Here is a 22,605-nt window from a genome sequence, read left to right as displayed (position 1 = left end):
TCATTAATGAGATTGTGCCTATGAAAACTGACTGAACCCTAATTTCACGTACCTCCTTTGTATTGGCGTGAAATCAGATTTGGGTGAACTGGCCCTTTGAGTTTGGGGTTAACTTGATTGTTCCAGTACTTTGATGCCAGAGGTGAATCTTCCTCAGAGTTAAATCACTGAAAAAACGTTTTGTCATGAAATTGCTGTCACATCCAGTCTGTCTCAGAGTGAAGTAATTCAGCTGAAGCTTTTATCCTGAGCAAGTTAAAAAGAATGAGCAGAGCATCAAACGCACTCAACACTAAACACTGGCTGTCAGATCTGCAACTTCAACTCATGGCACCAACTCTCTAACCACAGGGCCACCCTGTCTGCCCTTATGAAATAACACAGAAAGGCATTAAACTATACATTTTGCCTGAATACAGGATATAGTGAATTAACCTAAACTACCGGTGCATGCTCAGACACATAGCATATGCATTCTCCCCCTCAAACACACACACACACACCATAATGTCTACATGGCTGTGCTTGGTGTCTGTCTGGCATAGCCCCCAGAGCTGACGCTGCAGTGACAGCTGTCTGAATCAGCAAGATGCTAACATTGACTGACTGGGAGAGGTACAGCCAAGCAGGAGCCGAGGGTGAAGGTCTTCATTTGTGTATGGATGTAAATGTGTGTTTGTTCTGTGTTTGTATGTACATGATCACCCAGGCTTTGCCATGTGTGTGCAGGTGTAATCTGCGATGTGTTTGCCTGAATTACCGCCTTACAGCTGTATGCCTCTGCCAACCAGTCAGGTCGCAGGAAATATGGCCCTAATCCCCCCCGTGTTCCTGAGTTATGCTGTTGAACAACGGCCGAAAAGGTGCTTTTGCAGAACATTATGTTGTTAAAGTGAAGTTGACCTTTCACCTTTTGGATATATGCTGCCTTCAGATGAGGTCGTGTTGACCGTGTTGATGCGAGGAGTCCATTTGAATGCCCACTTCTTGTGGCATTCACAACCTGAGACCTTGGTGTTTTCTGAAAGCTTGGAGTTCATAAGCTGTGACGGCATGTTAGTATATTTTCTTTCTACTGTTCAGAATTGTATTAGTCTGAGGAAAATGTTGATTTTCCCAACAGCCTCATCTTTTTGTTCTGTCATCCCCCTTTGCATTTCCTGTATTACGTTACACGCGTGCTAGCTGTGTGTGTTCTACATGCTGACAGTAACGTTTATAATGGCGCCCGTTGCCTAGCAGCTGTGTTCCTGTAACTTTACGACTTGAATGCCGAGCATTCTGTGTACACGGCTTCCACGTCGTAACCATGAGCTCCATTTGAAGGCAGCAATAAAATGTCATCACTTCATCATTTTACCCAATTACACATTTGTCTGGAAATTTGTCATAATCAGTGCATTATTTCTTGAGTTATGACCCAAAACATATTCTGTGACAACAGTTACTCTGACCTTTGCCCCTGGATCCCCAAAATCTAATCATTTAATCTTTGAGGCCAAGAGAAAGTTTGTGCCAAATTTGAAGAATTTCCCTTGAGGTGTTCCTGAGATATTGCGTTCACGAGAATGGGAAGGGCAAAAAACCCCAAAACAAATCCAGCCAAGGCTGTCGACGGTGCAGAGGCATAAAGAAGGAAGAAAAGGAGAGAAGGAATAGGGAACCATGTGGGATGAATTAGGCATTTCTGTTTAAAAATTGAGGTCTTGAAGGCCTGATGAAAACCTTGGCATGAACAAAGAGGAACTGTTAGTCACACCGGCCCCCCTTGGGCTGCTCCGTCCTGCGACAAGCACTGAATCAGAGGCCATGCACCAACCTAATACACCAAAATAATAGTGGCTCCAATCAGCAGCTATTCTAATAGGCCTAAATTACTCTGCAGTACCACAGAGTCATTTTGAAGTTATTTTCCCTGAATGAATATCAGGACCGTATTGTATTCGTTGTTAGGAATACCCCAAGGAAATTGCAACAGCTTAATTTAGTTCATTAGGGGGGTGTATTTAATCGTGTTTAGATTTGTACTTAGCTGAGATCATACCTGACGTTTCGACTACATACCTCATGGTAAAAAAAAAAAATACATTGCATTTTGTAATACAACGTAAAGGTGACTCGGTGAAGGTAAAGGTGAATGAGGTCCTTGTCGCTTTAAAGGGTCCATTTCTCACAGATATGGGTCATTCTTTCTCTCCGTGTCTCTGCTTATTATTTTTTTTTATTCCCCTTTACTGCCTTCCACTCGTGCCTTTTTAAAATTCAGTCCATATAACCGGGCACTTTACACTATTAAACCCTCCCTCACCCCGCCCCCACAGCAGCGCCCGGTGTCTGATGTGGAGACACAGGTCATTTGTCATCAGAGAGGGGAGCTCGAGGAAACAGCAAGCCCAGCATGGGGGCTCCAAACTGGGCCTGACAGCTCTCAATGCTGCGCCACAGAACTGCTGAATATATAGTCGAGTATAGTCAAGTAGTCAGGGGATGGAGCAGTGTCGGTATGTTTGCAAGTGTGTGTCAGTCCGCATCACGGATGGCTTTGCTGTGAGTGAGTGTGTGTGTGTGTGTGCATGAATTTGTGTGTGTACATGTCTTTCTACGGTTGTGAGGAAAGAACTTCAGTGCAGGGACATTTTGGGCCGGTCCACTTTACTTCAAAGGGTTTTTTCATGGTTAAGACTTGGTTTTAAGGTTAGAATTAGAATTAGGTCAGAGTATGAGTGTCCTCACAACTAGGGATATATAAATTTGCGTGTGGGTGGGTGTGTGTGTGTGTGTGTGTGTGTGTGTGTGTGTGTGTGTGTGTGTGTGTGTTTGGGCCTATACATATGCTCGCCTGTTTCTGTTTCCTCTCTAGACGAAGCTTGACTGGGGACAAAGAGAAGGTTAAAGCAGAGCAGACTGCAGATAAGAGTCAGCTGTGCATTTATAGTGTAACCTGAACAAAATACACACTCGTACGCACACACACACTCACATGCACACACACACACACGCCACACCACAACATCTACACAGGGTGCGGGGTTATAATGGCAAGAGTCATGCTCTGTTGTGCGTGATCGTTCCCAGTGACCCCATAAGAACCAATATGACTCTCATTACTTTCACACATAACACACCCACATACACGCATTCAGACTCTCATTACAAGTCAGGCCGAGGAGGAGGAGGAGAGGAGGAGGAGAAGGAGGAGGCGCACAGGAGAAGAGGGACACTGTAAATGCGTTCTCAATCTCTTAACTTTCTCACCTCTCTGCATTATACATCCCAGCTGCGATGAGAGGACGGGAGCGAGGAAGGAGAGGAGGCACATATACACGATGAAATAATCAAGGAGAGGGGGGGTGGAGGAGAGATGCAGGGACACACAGCCAGAGTGCATGATAGGGAGAGAAAGCAGGTAAAAGGATGAACGAACAATAGGTCGCCGTCTTTCAGAATGGCCGACCCCCACTGTGACACTTTGATAGTGTGTGCTTGTATTTTATTCCAGCGTACATGCAGATACTGTATTGATTTTGACTCGGAGGGGTAGGCGATGGCAGAGGGGTATTAAATAAAAGGAAGGGGGGAAAAGAAAGAATGAGAAAAATCAATTCCCGCTACTTTAATGGCAGACGGCCCTCTGGAAAAAAAAAAAAAAAAAGAGGGGAGAAGAAAAGGAAACAGCGGAAGGAGAGATGTAGGAAGGAGAAGGGAAGAAATAAAATAGAGGAGTGTCGGTCAGCAAGCCGCTTCACTTGAGCCAGGCTGTTTACGGTGTATCTACTGTCTCTGCACCCCTGCCTCAGCCCACACTCCTTTTGTGGCTGGATGCTCTGCTCAGCACATTCTGCCTCTTTGTGTGCAGAAACTTCACCTTTCCTTCTGTTGTCAATAACTGCATGGCTACCAGAGGTGGGTGGAAAAGCACTGGGGCACACTTGACTGCACACACACACACACACACACACACACACGAGCAGACAGGTGAACAAAACGCACGACACAATAGCTCTCAAATGCCCGAGCCAATCGGGTTGAGAGCCAGTAAAACACTGGTTTTCTGTGTCACCAAAATGTCAAAAAGTGTGTGTGTTGTGTGTATATGTGTGTGTGTATATGTGTGTGTGTGTGTGTGTGTACAGTAGCAGTCTGTCCACAGGGTGTGTGTCCATGCAGAGTTCAAAACATTGCGTGCCAAGAATCACCCAGGGAGATCTTTTTGTGGGTCCAGCACGTGACCTGCAGCCTACCCCAACCTACATCGACAGCAAAAGCCAGACATCTACCACTTATCTGCCGGCAGCCCATCCTCCTCTTCCTCCTCTTCCTCCTCCTCCTCCTCCTCCTCCTCACCCCACCCTCCACCCACAACCCCATCAACGACACCGGACCAGGCAAGCGTGAGAGACGGGCTGGCGATAGACACGAAATGTGGCACGAAATGCAGAAACGGAGCCCCTCAGACGTGCACATAAGAGTCAGAGCGCACAGGCGTCTCAGCCTTCCAGCCAAGCCTACAGTGTGGTTAACTCCTGGCGTGCCACGCAGGACCAGCGGCAGCTGTTCTTAAGAGAGACGCCATGACTGGATGAAAAAAAAAAACTCTTCCTCGTGTCATGAAGCAACCGAGAGAATTATTTTACTTATGGCTAAATTTTTCTAAACAGCACAGTGGCCAAATTTCAAACTAAAATACCCTTTGTACGTGATAATACACTACATTCAGTGTTTTTATTTTTATTACAGACAAATCATGGAACGAAACGAGAACATTTGCATTTTTATTCGCTTGTGAAAGGACAAATTATTTTATATGGGGTAATTCAAATGTCACTTAAAGGCAAGTTTGAGGCCACTTTTTAAAAATACAATTTTTAAATCAATTTGTCATGCAATATACTCTATCCAGATGGCTAATAAAATAACAGGAAAATTACATCTTAAAGTCCGCGGGTGGGTTTGGATAACCTTTAAATCTGCAGTGCGCGGGTGATCTCCTGCTACTCTGAAACACGTCCCCCTGACCTTCCAATTAGAGCTCACTACCCAACAGCGGCAACACACTAAATCTTCCCCGGGCTGCATGGTTTGGACACTGGCGTAAAACAGCCTGCTATAAAATCATTACTAGGCTGTAAAACATTGGAAAAAATACACAATTAAAAGACCGGCAGAGACGCAGAGAAAACAAATCCAGAATGAGAGGAATTATTCTGGGTGCAGATGTGTGGAAGTAAAACATTTACACAACCCGACACATTAACTTACAATTCAGTAGGTACCAAAGAAATGTTTTTGGACGTAAAAAAAAATGGAAATTACCACTGAGATATAAACAAGTCATACTCTAACAATGGACGTGTTTATACATAAATCCATATGATAAACTGTGACAGGCAAACAACACCACATCAATCACGGATCAATTGCCTTTCCTGAAATTCTTATAAATCACAGCACTGTGAGCAAACACACGTGTGGCTGAGCTTTGCTGTGACATTTAATTAATTGGCTATTTACATAAAAGCTGCACATAAACAACACAGGTTCGGACAAATGTACCGGGAAAAAAAAAGACTGAAGCTCATCCACCATCAGCCATGTTTGTATTTATACTAAATTCCCTCCCTGGGTATTAACAGTGGCATTTCCTGATGAGACTTTTTCCTTGATAATACGCTAATTAGGGATAAATTGAATCTATCACACTGTAGACAGGAGGAGCACAATTCTATTGCTTTGCTGCTGCACATAAACACATATAGGCATGTAGATTAACTGCACAGTTACATGTAAATATGTAAAAGTAAACCATTAAGTGAGGCAATTAAAGGGAGGGCAGAATGATAACACATCTTACCGCTGCGCAATCTAATTAGGGACACCGTTATAAGCTATTATATCACATTAATGACGTTAAATTAGAGGCGATGGGGGGGCTGGTGGGGGTGTCGTCTCAGACGAAGCGTGTAAAAAGGTCGCGGAGAAATGATTCATCCGACGCAGTCCCTTCAGACTGGAGTCAGGAATCGCAATTTAAAAGTGAAACTGCGAGCGCTTTTGCGAGCTGAGTCTGCAGGCGGATCTGAGACAGTCCCGGTCCACCGTGGGAGGAGGATTCCCTCAATTAACTTCACAGTGAGACAGAGAGGGGTCTAATCCATACCTGCGAGTGCCGATAGCATTCCAGCACCGGCATGCTGAGCCAAGCTGTAAATAAATAAGCATATGAGCTTAACTAGGCAATGGCATACTGGCCCAGTCACATCTCCTGCTGCTGGACAACAGTGTCCTCCCTCTGTTTCACATGGGGCTCACGCTGATGTTTCTATATCTTCTTTACCTGTTGATGTTTCCCCTCTCATTCGAGATGTCAAAACTTAATTTATTTGCATTTAAAAAAGACAAACCGCAATAAAAAGCTTTAAGCCCGTTGCGAGTTCTTTTTTAATAAGATAAAACGCAAGTCTCTTCAGAATTTAAACACTACAAAACAGATAGAAAACATCCATTCTGGGGGACGAGTGCGAAAAACCGCTCAATGCAGCATTTAGCCCGTAGGAAGAAAACAATAAAGTAAATCAATGGTAAGCTTGTAAAAGCTGCGATTTTAGTTTGAAGAGGAGTGTCTAAATTAGAAATAACTGGGTAAGTCCGGGATTAACAGGCCCTCTATCACTTATCGATCCACGTTTATTACTTTTAAATGTGGGTAATTGGAGCAAGTTTGGTGCAATCTCTGTCTGCATCTTTATAGAATGGCTCCAGTAGGTGTACGCGCCCTAAGTGCACTCGTAAATTGGTTTTATGAGTTTCTGAGACATAACGCTGCTAATGTTTCCACTCGACGGTTTTACGGCCACATTGTAGTGACTCCGGTGAAAGATACTTTCTAATATATTGCAAAAGTGACGGTGACTCTATTACATGAAGGAGACTCACCGGATGTTAAAGAACAAATACTTTCAAGTCTGTGAAAATGTGTTTATTAGTTGTTTATATGTGACCAGGCAGGATTAAAAACAACTTGAATATTTTTGAATATATTATTACTCTTATTGTAATTAAAAGGGAAAATACTCAATTATCACAAACAGACATATGAGTAACACACTACTGCGATTCAGTTTGTGTGTTTGTGCGCACCACGCACTAACGTATTGTTCTCCAGATGTTCTTTTCTTTCACCGCTCAGAGAAAGACTACCAGCATTCAGCCGCCTTTTCTATTTTTCCTCATCCCCGCTTCTCCCACTCACACCATCCGATCCCTCCATCAAAGCGGGCCACTTTGCCAAACATGATCCCTGCCTGTTGTGTATTGGTTTGGTTTCAAGAAGCGGATTAAACAGTTCCCACCAACTCTCTGATGTGGACCTTATCTCAGGTTTCTCCTGACACTACCAGTGCTGCGGTGTTATTAGAAGCTAAAGGGCTTTGTTATGAAACACAAAAGGCAGAGCTAGGCAGCAGTTAGTGAGGCTTTGTTAAGGGTCACAGAGGTGTTAAATAGACTACACCTGGGGCCGTGTTAACACCTTCACCTGAGACGTTCTCACTTCTATGGAGGCGTGTTCCATTCAGCGAGAGGAACTCACAGAGATGACGGGACGGAAGTTGTGTATAATGTAATAAAATCAAATATATTAAGCATTTTCTCTTATGTCACATCAACCAACTCAGTTTGTCAATAGATGCATGACCTCCTTGAAATGGAGCTGATCACTGCACGTCCCTGGAGGCTGCACTGATAATTGTTCTACATGGTTGTTGTGTCATGTCAGTGGCTTTCTGGTCTCCAGTGTCGGAGCAGGTAGCACTGACTTGGGTCCTAATAACAACCCGAAGGACTAAAATAAACTTCTATTTACATCAAAATGTAAAATACATAATGACAGATGCAAATAATGCAGTGAATAATGATAGCAAATGATAACAAGTAACTAATGACACATAAATACACACATACTGACTCATAGAGTGAAAAATAATAAGTAATTAATGGTGTTAATGAAAATAGATAAAGTATGTGAAGGTGTGATAATGCAAAAACAGTAACAGAGTAACAGAAGAGTTGTGATCATTGTTCCCCAGTAATAAAAAGGACAAAATAAACTTTTTCTTTTACTCTGTAATCAAATTCAATTCAATTTAAAAAATGTATGTGCCCACAGTGGAGCCCCAGAGAAACTTTGGGGGGGGGGACAGACCACATTCTGGGCCGGCTCAGCGTCAGGCCTTGTTACTCTGGATCCCCATCTCCTCTCCCTCCACCTCCTTTCATCCATCTCTTATCCCCCTCTCTTCTCCCCCCAGTCTAGTCTGGCTGGCCTACACACGCGATCCTCACGATAGCTGGGTCTAAGCCCCGTAAAGGCTAACACAGGCTCAGTGTAAAAACTCCTATAGAGGCCCACCTCCATCCATCTATCCCACTCACTACCCCGCCAATCCCCCCCTCTTCCCTCCTTGTGCTGCCTGACTACACTTTCGCTTCGCATTACTTCTGCTATTCTAACTTTTCCACTTCTGAGCACCATCAATTATGCACTAGAATAACAGTGAGGCCCGGCTTGGCAGCAGGACATAAAGGCCGATTATGAGTGTGAATAATTCAGCCATCTTCGTGCCATGTTCCTCTTACCAGTGATACAGGCAGGGAGGCTTGGCCGCTAATGTACGACAGCAGACACAATCTGACCCGGCCTTAATGTAAGGACAGGTCTCCACTTCCCAGAGAAAGGAGGGGACGGAGAGAGGCAGGATAAAAAACGTGGCTGTCCTGAATTATTAAAGCAGCTTTGAACCAGACGTCGCTCAGGTTGACAGGTGTGTCACTGTCACAGACGTGGCGACCGACACCTGTCAGTGGGTTAACAAGAAAACTGGGAATTCAAAGCCAATCCTCAAAGAAATCCAGCCGGTCCAAAATAATGATGTTTAATAAAATCCTGAGGCAAACAAAGAGCACACATTCTCATAGAGGAAACCTGTGCAGGACTGCGCCCTGTCAGTCATCCTTAATGTTTCCAGTTAAGGTCACAGACCTTCACCTCCATCACCTTCAACAACACGTCCACCTCCACTTCATTTTTTCATGATTTGCGTGCAAAGGATTGCAAGTGCTACTCTTCTCAGACATCACAAACAATGAATATTTCATCACTCCAGCCAAAGCCAAGCGCACGCTCTCTAAGCAAATGTGAGAAATATGATGCATCTCTTTTCCCACAGGCTAAAAATCTACTTCAACCCCGTACCTCATAAAAAGTAATACCACTCATACGTGTGCAAATTGTCAGGCTTTTCCACAAAAGGTAAAATGGCTAAAAGGGCCAGTTAGAATTTTCAATAACTGAACTGAAATTCAAATCCAATAAGTTTGAAGATAAATTATTTAGTGTTAAAAGTAATACTCAAGATGGATAAAAACTAGTAAGAGATGTTAAAAAGTATTCGATTGCATCTTACTGTAAGAAGTTATTTTGTTAAACGCTACATATTTTTGAGTGAAACAAAAAAATATCAATATATAAATGCAATTCTCAGAATTTCTCAAAACACAATAACACACATTTATAAGAGCAGCTGCAAATTTTAATATTAAAATATTAATTTAGAATTAATAAAATAAAAAGTGTATTGTTTATTTTAACCTGAAAAAAAATTGTTACCTGATATTTTGCTAATGCTTGAATGCTAATGAGGACCAAATAATTTTTGTATTCATTTTTGCACAAATTGTTGTTACTACTTTAGAAATGTCAAAAGCACATGAAGCACTAAACATCCAGGTCAAAAGCCGTTTGTGGAACAAAAAAGAAAGTTCCCTCACTCCCTTTTATTTGTGCTTCCGTTTTCCATGCTCGCTCTAATCCTGGCTGGAATGTCTCCGGTCGCGGAGTCCCGCGGCCCGAAGGAACAGAACAGCAGGTGAAACTGAACTCTGAGGAACTTGTCCCGCCTCACAGCCACTCCACTACTTCTGACTGAACAGTTCAACCCCTCAAATAAACAAGAGCCCAAACAGTATGAAAGTCAAATATTTTCTGTTTTCTCTGAACCAGCAATGTGGGACAATAATGCGTAAACTTTTACAGTGTACTTTTTAAACTGGTTAGATTATCAGATTATTACAGATTACACATAATTTAATTTCCTTGATAAGTTTATCCTTGCTGAGTAGCTTTTATTACAGTTGCCTGATTAATGCTTTTTTTTTTCTCCAAATGTCTCTAATTCTGAACAAAAGCTGACTCAGACATGGCTTCCATATTTACACACACACACACACACACACACACACACACACACAGACACACACACAGACAGTAGCTCTATCATGGAGTTAAGACTTGTTTGTTTTTAAGAAGGATGATAAGAAAAGGAAAGCAGACAGAAAAACAGTGGGTGAAGAGACAGAGAGTGTAGGTGACTGTCAGTCAAGTGCTGCAGCCACAACATTGATCCTAATGCTGACAGTGGGCATGCTGTCACCCCAGCAGCCCCGACCCACGAACAAGGACAGTACAGTCTCCTGTCTCAGGAGAGAGGACGGGAAAGAGAGAAAAAGGAGGACAATATGGCACGTACAGCAAAAGAGCGGGAGGAAACCGACTGGCCTATGTTCCTGGGATACTTGGCGGGATAAGGAACAGGGGGCATGAGCTGGTTGGGGTGTGGGGGTTGGATTAGGACAAAGGGAGGGAGTTATCCAGGAACAGATCTGATCCTGGTCAAACGCGCTAGTTTCTCAGCCCAGAACCAAAATCAACCACTTCCCCGTCACCTCACCACACGAGGAAAAGTAATGATGGCCTCTCCGATCTAGTGTAGTGGTTGTTTTGGTTCTCAAAAGATTAGGGACATTAAAAAGTTTTGTGTGCATGACAATGCTGTTGAAAAACACACACTCCTGAGGATGTAGCCACAGGCAGTGCTCATCACCTCTGTTTATCCGGAGGGCTTAGGCCACTTTGGGGACTCCCCTTAAGTCTCACTTATCTCATTAGACCCTTAAAACTGATTAATATGAATGCCAGCAGAAACCAGCTCAAAGCATTCTTAAGAAAGGAGGGAAGGAGTAAAAGAAAAGAGAAGGATGGGGGGGGGGGGGGATTTTGGAGGAAGGGGTTTTTTTGTGTCTCCGGACAATGAGCTGATGGCTTTTTAAGCCTCTCAGTGGCTCTGGGTTAATACCCAGGGCTGCAGTCATGGGATAGGCCGCGGTTCAAAGGCTGCTGCACTCCAAGGCTCACTGCTCGCTGATTTAGAGGAAGAAAATAAATAAGCAGAATAAATACCACATCTCCTGCAACTTGAACCTCGCTAAAGAAATAATGAACTGCCCTATCCAAACAAGAGTGGTGTGTGTGTCTGTGTGTGTGTGTGTGTGTGTCTGCGTATATTTGTCAGACTATGTTGTTTGGGGTGTCATATTTGGTTATGTGGGATAATGTTCAGACTGAGCCGGACCAGTCAAGGCTGCGCTCATATGAGAGGAGAGGGTGAAGATGGCATTCATCACACGTTCTGGGGATCAATCGTTTTTTACTTCGGGGGAAAAAACACACTCAGTAGAGTTACACACAGGGAAACCGTAAACAAAGACAGACATACACACTCACTCACACACACAGACACACACATAATACAACTTTACAAAATGGGAAAACTATCAAGCAGCTCCCAGAGAAGCGCTCCCAGAGAATTGGGTCAAGAATAGTGCTGTGCTCTGCTGTAGTAAAGGGTGTGGGTTTCTGCTGTTTCATTAAAGCAGGCCTCGAAGCAGAGGTCAGTCCGGGATACACACACTCACACACACACACACACACACACACACACACACACATGCACATAAATATCCCCAAGCAGATGTATATGTGCACGAGTTGCCAGCAAACACATGGACATGGCCACATGTAGCCACACGAACATGGGTACCCACAAACGCAAAACACTCGCTCGCATGAACATCAAACCCAGATTGGACAGAGGACGTCAGATTCAGTTGTGTTCTACATTTTTAAACATGATTTATTATCCGCTCGGTTACAGATTCTTCTTAGAGCTCAGATCAGACAAGCATCTGTTGTCTAATGAAAGCCGTGGAGCCAGGGGACGAAATGTGAAAGAAGAGCTTTTCATGCCAAAATAGTCTCTGAAGTTCAATTTAGCTCATTTAAAATTTTGACATGAGACATTTTTTAATCTACGGTATGATAGATTTAGAAACAGTTTTAATTTAGCATTTCATTTTTGGTCAAATTCCCACTTAGCCTTATTAAAACCCCAGCCTTCAAACTGATGCAGCCAGAGAGACGAGCTGGGTCGAAGACAAATACAAAGGGATTTGTTTCAAAATGAGATATCGACTATGTGAACTGCAATCATGCATAATTATGCACATTATTCATCCCAGTGAAAGAAGATGCATCATTTTATGAGGACGAAAGGACAAAAGCAGCTCATTCTTATTGGACCAATTTGTCCCTACGGCAGATATATAGCATTTTGAAATGAAACCCTTCATTAAGCCGCTACATTACACACACACCCTGGCATTCCGACTGTGACACGTGCATCTCAGCGGAAAATTCACCTTCAAGGGCAACGTGTGCAATGGGTCACAGCAGATGAGACCAAGATGCAACTTGGTACCGCGGCTCCCAAGTAAACAAGGTCCTGTGTGTGGGAGTCTTCAGTGTCAGAGGAAACAAAGCAGGGGTCTAAACCTGAGCAGGCTTAATCCGGTCTCTGGTGAAAATAGCCCCGGTGTCACACAACCCACGGCCTGCAAAGACAACACCTCTTCAGGGTGAAGACCCCAGAGTTTGTCCCCTGGAGAACCAGCACCAATAAACCAATCACTGCCAGGGGCGGGGGGGCTGGCGAGACAGACAGCGAGACACATGCATCTTTAAACCTTGGCGAGGACAAACGTGGAGGAAGGGGGGTTGATGAGCTCGATGGCGTGGAAGGAGGCAGATGAGAGAGGATGGACGAGTTGGAAATGAGAGAAACCGCCACCTCTTCGTGTGTCACCCCTGGCTACTACATGCCTCTCCCCCTTGTGTCTGGCGCTCGCATTATACTCCTCCTCTCCTCCCTTTTATCTGTCTGAAAGCGAACTACAACTTCAGCTGAGCTCTCTCCTTCTCCCCCTCGCCATTCACGCCATTCTCCCTCACTCCTCTCCTTTGCCCCCCCCCCTGTCCGTTTAAAGCGCATGCATTACTTTAAGCCTCGGCTGTGGAGTGGACAGAGGCGGCAGAACAATGGCCGCCTTTCACTCTCCTGGCCCAGCATTTCAGGGGAAGGAGTGAGGTGGAGGGGTATTGGCTGCTAGTATTTTTCTCTACTGTCAATTCAAACAGGCTAATGAAGCTAGCTTATTATTAGCAAGTCCAACCACAACGGTAGACGTAACAAAGTGAAAGCAACATTGTCTGATTGTATTTATTAATTAATTCATATTAAAAACAAGGCCAAGCAATCAATTGGTCTTTTTGGCTGAATTCACGTCACCTTTAGACGTCTGTTCCAACAAAAACAAAAACACGAGAAGCCATTTAAGACCATTCACGACACACGTGTGAGGAGGTGATTTCACCGTGTCTGGCAAATTTTTATGATTCCCTAAAATTTTATATTTGCAGATATAAAAGTTCGGGAATAAAACCAGTGGATTCCAAACTTGCAAAGGGAAAACCAGTCTCTCAGCCGTCCGTCTGTGACGATGAATTACCTCATGAGTCATTTACAACAGGCTACAAGCCGTCAATTAGTTGGAGATGTGTTCTCTTCTGGGATCTATTCTCCACACTGCTGCCCAGCTAGAAAAACATCCAGCCTCTCCCCCGCAAGCCTCCCCCAAGTTAAATAAGGAAAACGACAGTGTAAGGTCCGAAGCCAGCCTCCCATGAATGGAATTATCTGTGGAAAATGTGTCTGGCAAAAGAAAAAAAACAAAAAACGAACAGTCTCAATCGTTCCCGTCACATTTTCCAGCTGAAATCGTGAACAGTGACAGACAGAGAGAGAGAAAATAAACCCATCAGGTTTTGGCCCCTACTTGCTCTAGTGTGGGTCCTGTAAATCCAATATGACTTTGACAGTAAATGAGTTTAACGAGGTCAAATAAACCAAAGCAAAAAAAGGAGCTATAGTTTAAAATCAAGCAAATGTATGTAGCCTTCTCTCTATGACTGCAATGCTTTTGGCTGAGAAGCAGAGGGCAAAAGGGGCTATCAGACCACTCTCAGTAGCGCCACTTTCTGGTCAGGGGTGATAGATCAGCCGAGCGTTACTACAGTAACAGCTGCTTCTAAGCCTCCATCTTACAGAGGAGAGCAGAGGAGCTGAAGACGGATATGGTAGCGCCATTTTCAGCCATGAACGAGGACGTATCATGTACGACTGCTGGATTTTTTAGAACTGGTATTTTGGCCCCTGTTGGACCTGCAGCAATCCTGTATTCCTGTCAATCGCTCCTGTCGGGGGTCTTATAGAAACAGGCTTTTCCTTTCTATGATGGGAGTCAAATTAACCTGGCAGTAAAATAGCTCTTTTTCCTTCTCTGTCTACTATGTTCACATTAACCACAAATCTACTCGAGTGATCACAGCGAAAATACAACTTTGGACGGCATGTTCCCACAGCTGCTCTGGGGTGGCACAGAGTAACTTTAGGAAAAATAAAGAAACAGTTGGGGAAGGACGAACAAAAAAAAAACTTTCCACAACTTTGAAATTCAGAGCGAAACTAAGGCAGCCAGAGTCGGGATAGAGAAGAAAAATGCCCCTGAATAAACACATGTATCTAGTTGGTCCAGCGAGCAAATAAGAGAAAAATATTTTTGATCATTCTCATGGTCCTGCATCAAGCTTTGCACATGTGGGTGTTGCATAAGCTGGTTAATACTTTATTGTTTCCAAGTCGAGCTATACGGAGCGTTGCGCTGCAGGCCCCGGCCTGAGCGAGGGCTAAAAGACAGATCGCTCCGCTGATAGCTGAGTTTCAGCACTGCGTCTGACCTTGGAGGGATTACTCTGAATATAAAAACCTGGACATTAAAACCATGGTCCCCCCCCCCCCCCCAACGCAAGGGAGGGAAACATGCACGATTGAAATGAATCGGCTGTTGAATATCGTCCATTAAAATAAGAGATCCTGTCCATGCTCTTTAGTGGAGAACCTAATAGATGTTGGTATTTTAACTCAGTTAACCTTGGTCAGGCTGAGGAATATTATCTAATCATGAGCAAACACTGGGGTTGTTTTTCTATTATGTTCGGGAAATTAATCACCAAAATGGAGGTCAAAACCCTGTGTCAATTGTTCAAGAGTAAAATGAAATGTTTGAATATACCTTTTTATACAAACAAACTAATAAATCCCCCCTGCTGAAGCAAAAAATGCTATATTTTAAAACAAATAATTAAATATGTATAGATATAAATCAGTAACTACTAATGTAAATCATTAAAAATATATAAATAACCAACAATCCAGGCTTTCTTATAGTGTCTCCTCTTTATGTATATAGTCAAAGGCTTTTTTCTCTTCAGTATAATGAGCATATCTCAGACGCCCGCATGTCCACCCCTGGCGACAGGGCTGCTTCTGTCCGCCACATAGCACCTCCACAAGGGTCACGGCCAAGAGTCATCCCCCTCTCCCACCGTACGCTGAGGAACAGCTGCTCTGCCAAGCACATTGACTACGCATTGACTACTGCCTGCTGGGCTCATTTTCTAGTTAATGGGAGAAAAAAAAAATCTAATTTAAATGGAAAGTGCATTTACAGGTCTGGTGAGAAAACACAGTCCCATTTAGAGCTAATAAAAGTATTACGTCTCACAACACCATTATTGCAGTTTTCTGCTTTTTCTCCAGGCCGGGGCTGTGTGTTTATTTCTCTGCATCTTCTGCCTCTCGCTGTCTCTGCATGTGTGTCCCCCCCGCCCCACCCCACCCCACCCCCCCACCCCACCCCACCCCCCCACCACAACACTCGCTGTCCCTGCAGCTCGGCCAGCGCTCGTTGCTTGCCAGTGCCACGGGCATAAAAGAATGACAGAGCAAGGGGTCATTAACGGGAACTAATCAGCCCACAGACTCCGAGAGGAGGAGGAGGAGGAGAAAGGAAACGAGAGGCAGAGCGGCGGAGTGAGTAAAACAGCTTAGAGCGAGAGAGTAGAAAAAAATGGACTAGCGTGGGGGCAACACTATCCACTTTAGAGATCAAATGTACATTTAATCATTAAAATTACAGGTTTCCAGCATTTTAATTATAAAATAAAACGAAATATTGTAATAGCATGATTTTCACATCTGTTAAAGTCAGATTGTTGTGCACAACCCCACCTCCATGTGTACGAGCCTCAACACACACGTACCCACAAACACACACACACACACACACACACATAAAAGCACAGATTGACGAGACGTTTATTCTCGTTCCACTGGTCTGTGACAGATAATGAGACGTCCAAAGGAGAAAGATGTAATTATTCTGGTATATGAGTCTGAAGGAGAGGAAACAAGCGCTATATGACCTCATGGCTCATTTGGTACTTTTCATGCCCATGGGTACACACACACACATATGCATGCATGCTCAAACACAAAAACCTGCACAGACAAAGACATGACTGCAACAAAAGAAAGTTTGATACCAGCTACACAACTACTTCGTGCAGGCCTCCAGTTACAGTGCATTGTAAGGAGAACTGTGAAAACTACCCACAAGGCAGCGTGACAGAAAAGTGCTTCCCAGGCTGTTTGTCGCACTACAAATTATGCAGCAAAATACATATCACCTTGAGCAATTACCATGATCACAAACCAAGCCAAACTGTTTATGTTAATAACAACTTCCACTTCAAGGAGAGTTCCAGTTACGAGTTTGTCATTCACGGGCCAACTTTCTGCTTCGTTTATCCCTCGTCGTGTTTGTGTGTGTGTGTGTGTGTGTGTGTTTGTTGTGTGTGTGACCTCCTCCCCGAGCTGCTCACAGAGTGCGTCTGACCTCTGCGTGTCTTTTTTCACCATCAACTGTGGAGGGACTCCCGAAATATCTAATTGTTTTCCGAGCACAGCGAGAAGAAACACACAGAGGGAAGAAGAAGAGATAAAGAAGAAGGGAGGGAGGGAGAGAGGGAGAGAGAGAGAGAGAGCGCTGAGAGAAGGGAAAACGGGGAAGAAGAAAGGGCAGGGCCCTCTCCTCTGCATTACAGCCGAGACATCATCAGAGCGTCTGTCTCCTCATTAGAATAAATATTCACAAGCAAAGAGAGTGGGCGCGATAGCAGAGTCCGCAGAGAGAGACGTCCCTCTGTATCTCAACTTATTTCAAGTTAAAGGAACTCTCTGAGGACAGATTAAACTCCAAGATTCCTCTCCCAGCTCACCCTAAAAATATCACTGCTGATGGAAAAACCGCCAAGAAAATCTAACCAGATGCAGAAAAGGAGAAAGTGTGGATGCGTTAAAGAGATGAGTAAACAAAGTGGAGGATAAAAGTGTTATTCTGAATAATAAAGACGTTTCTGGAACTAGTTGTGAAACACAAGGCGGAACGAGGCCAGAATCAACAGCCAGGAAACCCCCTCCTGTCCCTATACCCACATCAGCAACAACACAAACACCCAGAAGAAACAACTGTGGCACAGCTCACGCACGTCACAATACTTTAGAGCGATAAAATTCCAGGCTAATGTACCGGTTGCTTGTAATTTCTGACCAGTGGAAAAACAAATAGAGATTAACAAGCAAAAACATTTTTACCATCTGATATGTCTGATAATCAAAGTTAAAAAGTCTCTACACCCATTTGGGTTTTGTCAGAAGTGACCTCTGGAGTTTCTACCCAACCCGTTTATTTTTGTCTACAACTTTTTAACACTTTCTCCACATCTTTTCTCATAAAACAGAGCAACGTGTGATGGGACTATTACATTTTCCCTTATTTAAAACATTTTCTTTTTCTTTATTAAGCTTTTTTAACTTTTTTATTTGTAGTTAGATACCCACTAAAAAGTGAAATAGATGTGCCATTTTTTGGTAAAACAGTTTTTAGATCAATTTCATCTGATGTGAAATACCCCACTTGGGCACAATCAAAACTGATTTTAAGGCAAAATCCAACTTCAGTGTGGCCAATTAAAAAAAAATTGTGGAAGCTGCAATTTCATACGTTGTAGAAATGAATGGTGACAAATGGCTTTTTCTGGAAAAAGCTAAAGAAGCCCTGAATGACCTTGTTCAGATCCCAACAAGAAAGACTGTAAAGGGAATTTTTTTTTTGGAATGATCCTTTAAGTTACCTGCTCACATCATTTAAGACAAATTACTTATTATTGATTTAAATTTATTACGCTCTTAACCTGAAATGTAACTTTGTGTCGGTTTGGGGCGTTCACAGTTTAAATAGTTGGAACAGCCGCACTCTTGCTGACTCTTCCTCAGAACAAAGGCGACGCAGGCCTGCCCGCCTTTCTACGGTAATGCATGAAGAAAGGGACTCAATATTTATCAACTGAGTCATCGATAAGACACGTTTGCCTTCTCTCGCTCTCCCGGTCTCCTCTCTGCTGTTATGTTACCTTTTCTGGCTCCCTTCCCTCAGCCCTGCAGGGGTGAGAGTCAAACAAACTCTATTTAGAGTAAGTAGAACGGAGTGACTGGTGTTAGCCGCATTACAGCCTCCGTGAAAACCTGTTTCCTTTCCTCAGGCAAGTCAGAGCGTCAGAAACAGATGAGGCTCGGGAAGCTATCTATTTCTCCGATTTTACCGGGGACACACGGAGAGTGAAACGGTGAACGCAGACTAGTGGGTCACAAACTTCTTGATTCCTCTCTTCTCTCTCTCTCTGTCTCACAGTGTTAATGTGTCAGATCTGAGATTGAGATTTACTTAAATTCACTGACACTAGGAAAACTTGTCAGCACATCTGGAAGAGATCGAGTTAACTGAGCAGCAAGTCAAGTCAAAGCTTTTTTGCCCCCTCCCAAAAAAAAAACGTACACTCTAATTGAAGCAGGTCTATCAAGGGGAGAAATCAAGATTTAACTCAAAATTGTGTTTGCCTCCATTGAAGAAAGCGCTCCATAAATAAACAGCCAGGGTAGAGTCAGAGCAGAGACCCAGACCACAACAGTCATGGTCTATGGTATATCACGCCGAGGATCTCTGCACCCCTGCGAGACCGGCCCTGACTTCAGGAGAGCGCTCACACTCAGCCCTCCGTTTGTACCCCTGACCACTAATCGCTTCAAGCAATAAATCATGTTTTCCCAAACTTCAAGCTGAATATAAATAGTTGTACAACAAATTTGGCGTGTGCTATTAATGGCTTTGTGCACAGTCGGAGGGTGTAAGCGGAGGGTTTTTATTCAACAAACACTAAGTGTCGTTGGCAGTTTTGAGGGTGAAAGATCTCTGTAAACTCCGGCAGCAGTGTTTAGAGTTAATAAGCCCGGGACAAGGCCGTATACAGTCTTGACTCCGCGAGGGACTCTCAGTGGGAAATGCTGTGTCGACAAACACGCACACTGAACGCTGAGCCACTCGAGGCTGTCCGAGCAGAGAGGAGTTGGGAGCACATCTGAGGAACTCAAATTTTAACTCTGCTGAAGTCCCCTAGCGTGACCCCCTCGGAGTCAAGGGTACACCAAGTCTTCACGTTACTACTTCCAGAATTTTGCCGAGTCTTCTCACGTTGATTTAATATAAATAATAGAGTGAAAACAACAATTTGAAGTCCTCCACATTTGGAAATATTTAAATTATTTGAAAAAAAGCTATATTTATATTTTTTAAAGTGCAATAAAAGTTATAAAGGAAACTTGTTTATTGAGGGAAACTCTTTTGAGGGAAACTGTGTTCAACAGAGTGAAGGTTTTCACAACTTTTTAAAGGGTTAGTCACCAGTTTCCACACAGCGCAGCCACCACTGCCCTTACTTTAACGACACCCTCTCTCAGTTTTATACAGTCACTGCACTGGGTTTTATTTTCCAGCATTTATTTGCATTCTTTAGGTTTTTATTTTAGCAAATAAATCCGGGCCTATTATTCGACCAAATGTCACTGGATTCTTTTAGTTTGCAACAGTGTGCTTTAAATGTCACGTATTTAGATGCATTACATTGTATTTTATTATGTTGCACAGTTTAAAATAACCCTAATGTATTGCACTGGCTGGAAAATATCTGAATTCATATCATTCATTCAAAATTAATAACAATTTGCTCGAGTTCTTAAGAGAACATCTCCTCATTTAAAAAGTCTAGTTCTATGACTATGTTAAGGATTAAATGTTAACAGAAAATCAACTTTATCTCCTTTAAGGGCCATAAACACTGACACATTCTCACCTAAAATCATCTTAATATTCCTCTTCAGCTTTTAAGTGTGTTTCACTTTATGGAGGCTAATTCCCTGCCCCTGTAATATTCATGAATCTCTTCTTCAGATACTTCTAGAAGTGCTGAGACCGCCGTATAAGCCCAGTAAATTGCATCAGGGAAACTGTACTGAATTTCGTGAAGCAGCTCTTTAATATTGACAGGCACGTTATGCTCTTGATGGCAATATTTACACTCCTTTCCAGTGATGAATCCACACAACAAACACACAGACCCACGTAGAAAAGCTCACTACACCGGTCTAGACGTTTGGCCCGTGCGCCTACAACTGAAGTTTTTCCAAATAAAGGCACTGAGCCTTTTACGCAGACTGAAGTGCGGCACTGAAGGGCCACTTTTACTAAAGTAAATGGACTTTGTGGATTTTGTGCTGATGTGGACCGTGTTTGCCGTGTGGCCCTGTTGAGACCAGTTAGACTCTGGTGTTAATGGGTCCAGTGGGGTTGTGTAAATATCCAGCCACCGGTGCAGAGAAACAACACAAGATAACGCTGCGGGGTTTTACAGCCTTTTACTGCTCTTGTCTCTGTACCTGTAGTGTTTCACAATGAGATGCTGGATTTTCCTCAGATCAGGAGTATTGACACAGATTAAAGCGAAGCAACCCAACACATGATCAGGCCTCATTACGCACGGTTCTAATCTATAGTCTCCTCGGGGGACGCGCTTTACGAGCAGCCACGTATTTACAGAAAAAAAAAGACAAAGTCGCCTTTTACACTCCTGCTCCCGGCTACGGGCTCTCTACCTACAGCTACTGGCATTATGCCCTCACTGCGGAGAATAAACACCGATGTGCTCCACAGCGAGAACCTGCGAACCCCGTGATCCATGCGGACGCGCGGAGGAGACGGACTACATCGCCGACTCCTCCGCGGTGAAGCTGCCCGGTGTGCGAGGCCACTTACTTGGTGTTGGTCCGGTTCCAGAAGACGGCGTAGCGGTCCGCCACCACTTTGGAGCTGGGCTCCTGGCTGAAAACACACATCAGCAGCACCAGGCAGACAAAGATGACCATTTCCACTTGCAGCATCACTACAGCGAAACTTCGGCACGTATTCCTCTTCGGTGTTGGGTCGGTCAGTCAGTCGACTCGTGTCGCGCGCTGCAGCCGGGACAGGTGACGGGTTCTCGTTCACATGTGGCCGTGTGTTGTTCTCTGGCGCAGTTTGGGTTGAGCGCGCGCACAGATAACAAACAGCGCGCGGCTCGGGGGGTAAAACGCCAAAAAGGAAAAAATGGCACCAAAAAAGAATTGTGACCATTCAGGGGGAGACTGGAGATGACACTTGTTCGGGTTGAGGAGGAAAAAAAGCTACAGGAAAAAAAAAAAAGCACCAACGCGTCACTGCGTTTGTTCACTCTGATGCAGGGCGAGGGTCCAGATGATTCATGGGCTTTATTTCGTGCGGGGATGTCAAGCTCTGACAAATCCGAGGTGGGTCTGACAGAACGTGCACGAAACACAGAGATCAGCAAATGCGCATCGGCACAACAGGCAAGCGGTCTCCTGTGGTGTGGTAACGTCCCCGGTGTTCGGGCAGGTAAAGCTCCTGGTTGCAGCCCGTGTCAGGGCGAGTGACAACTGCTCAACACTTCTTCTCCTTCTTCTTCTTACTCCAAAGCCAACGGGCAGGGGGTGAGCCAGTCCGAGATGTGATGGAGAAGAGAGAGAGAGGAAGAGAGAGAGAGAGGGGCCCTATGTGTCCAATGACGCCGTGTGGCGCACGTCAGATGTCCATGTTCTCCAGGCTAACTTTTTAAAGCCATACAATGAGTCACTGGCGGGTGAATGGCGGCGTCAGAGTCGCTCTCCGGCGTCAGGGGAAGAACAAACACACTTATCCTTTTCTCGGCGGTTTACCGGGAGGTGTCACGGCCGAGGTGGGGAGGAGTCCGTCTCGGTGTCGGAGGAGTCGGACGCGGCGTTGCCTTCTCTCATGCGCTTCTCTCCGCGGAGACACTTGAGTATGTCCACATCCCGAAGTGTCCTCCTCATATATGAGCCATCGTGCGACGCGCAGGAATGGAAGAAAAAAAAAAGCCTCGCGCTCTCTCCCCCATGTGCGTGTGCGCCGCGCGGTCTTCCTCTTCTCTTGCGTCTTATTTTTTTTTTGGGGGGGGGGGGGGTTGTTTGGGGGTGGTGGGGTGTTAAAACGCCGGGACGCGCAGGAAGGTGC

General features: G+C 44.3%; 1 protein-coding gene across 2 annotated transcripts in view; it reads right to left on the bottom strand.

Moving 5' to 3' along the window:
- The window catches only part of efna5b (ephrin-A5b), a 96,027-nt gene extending 74,095 nt beyond the window's left edge, over positions 1 to 21,932 (bottom strand). For both annotated transcript variants that reach the window (XM_034595362.1, XM_034595363.1), the window contains exon 1: positions 21,334 to 21,932. In XM_034595362.1, the coding sequence (XP_034451253.1) occupies positions 21,334 to 21,458 (125 nt within the window). In that variant the 5' untranslated portion in view covers positions 21,459 to 21,932. The remainder of the gene's footprint in view (positions 1 to 21,333) is intronic.
- Between the last annotated feature and the right edge of the window lie 673 nt (positions 21,933 to 22,605).

Source organism: Hippoglossus hippoglossus, chromosome 9 (genome assembly GCF_009819705.1).
Source record: "Hippoglossus hippoglossus isolate fHipHip1 chromosome 9, fHipHip1.pri, whole genome shotgun sequence".
Classification (NCBI taxonomy): domain Eukaryota; kingdom Metazoa; phylum Chordata; class Actinopteri; order Pleuronectiformes; family Pleuronectidae; genus Hippoglossus; species Hippoglossus hippoglossus.
The sequence above is the reverse complement of the archived record's forward strand: the minus strand, read 5'-3'. Positions and strand labels throughout refer to the sequence as shown.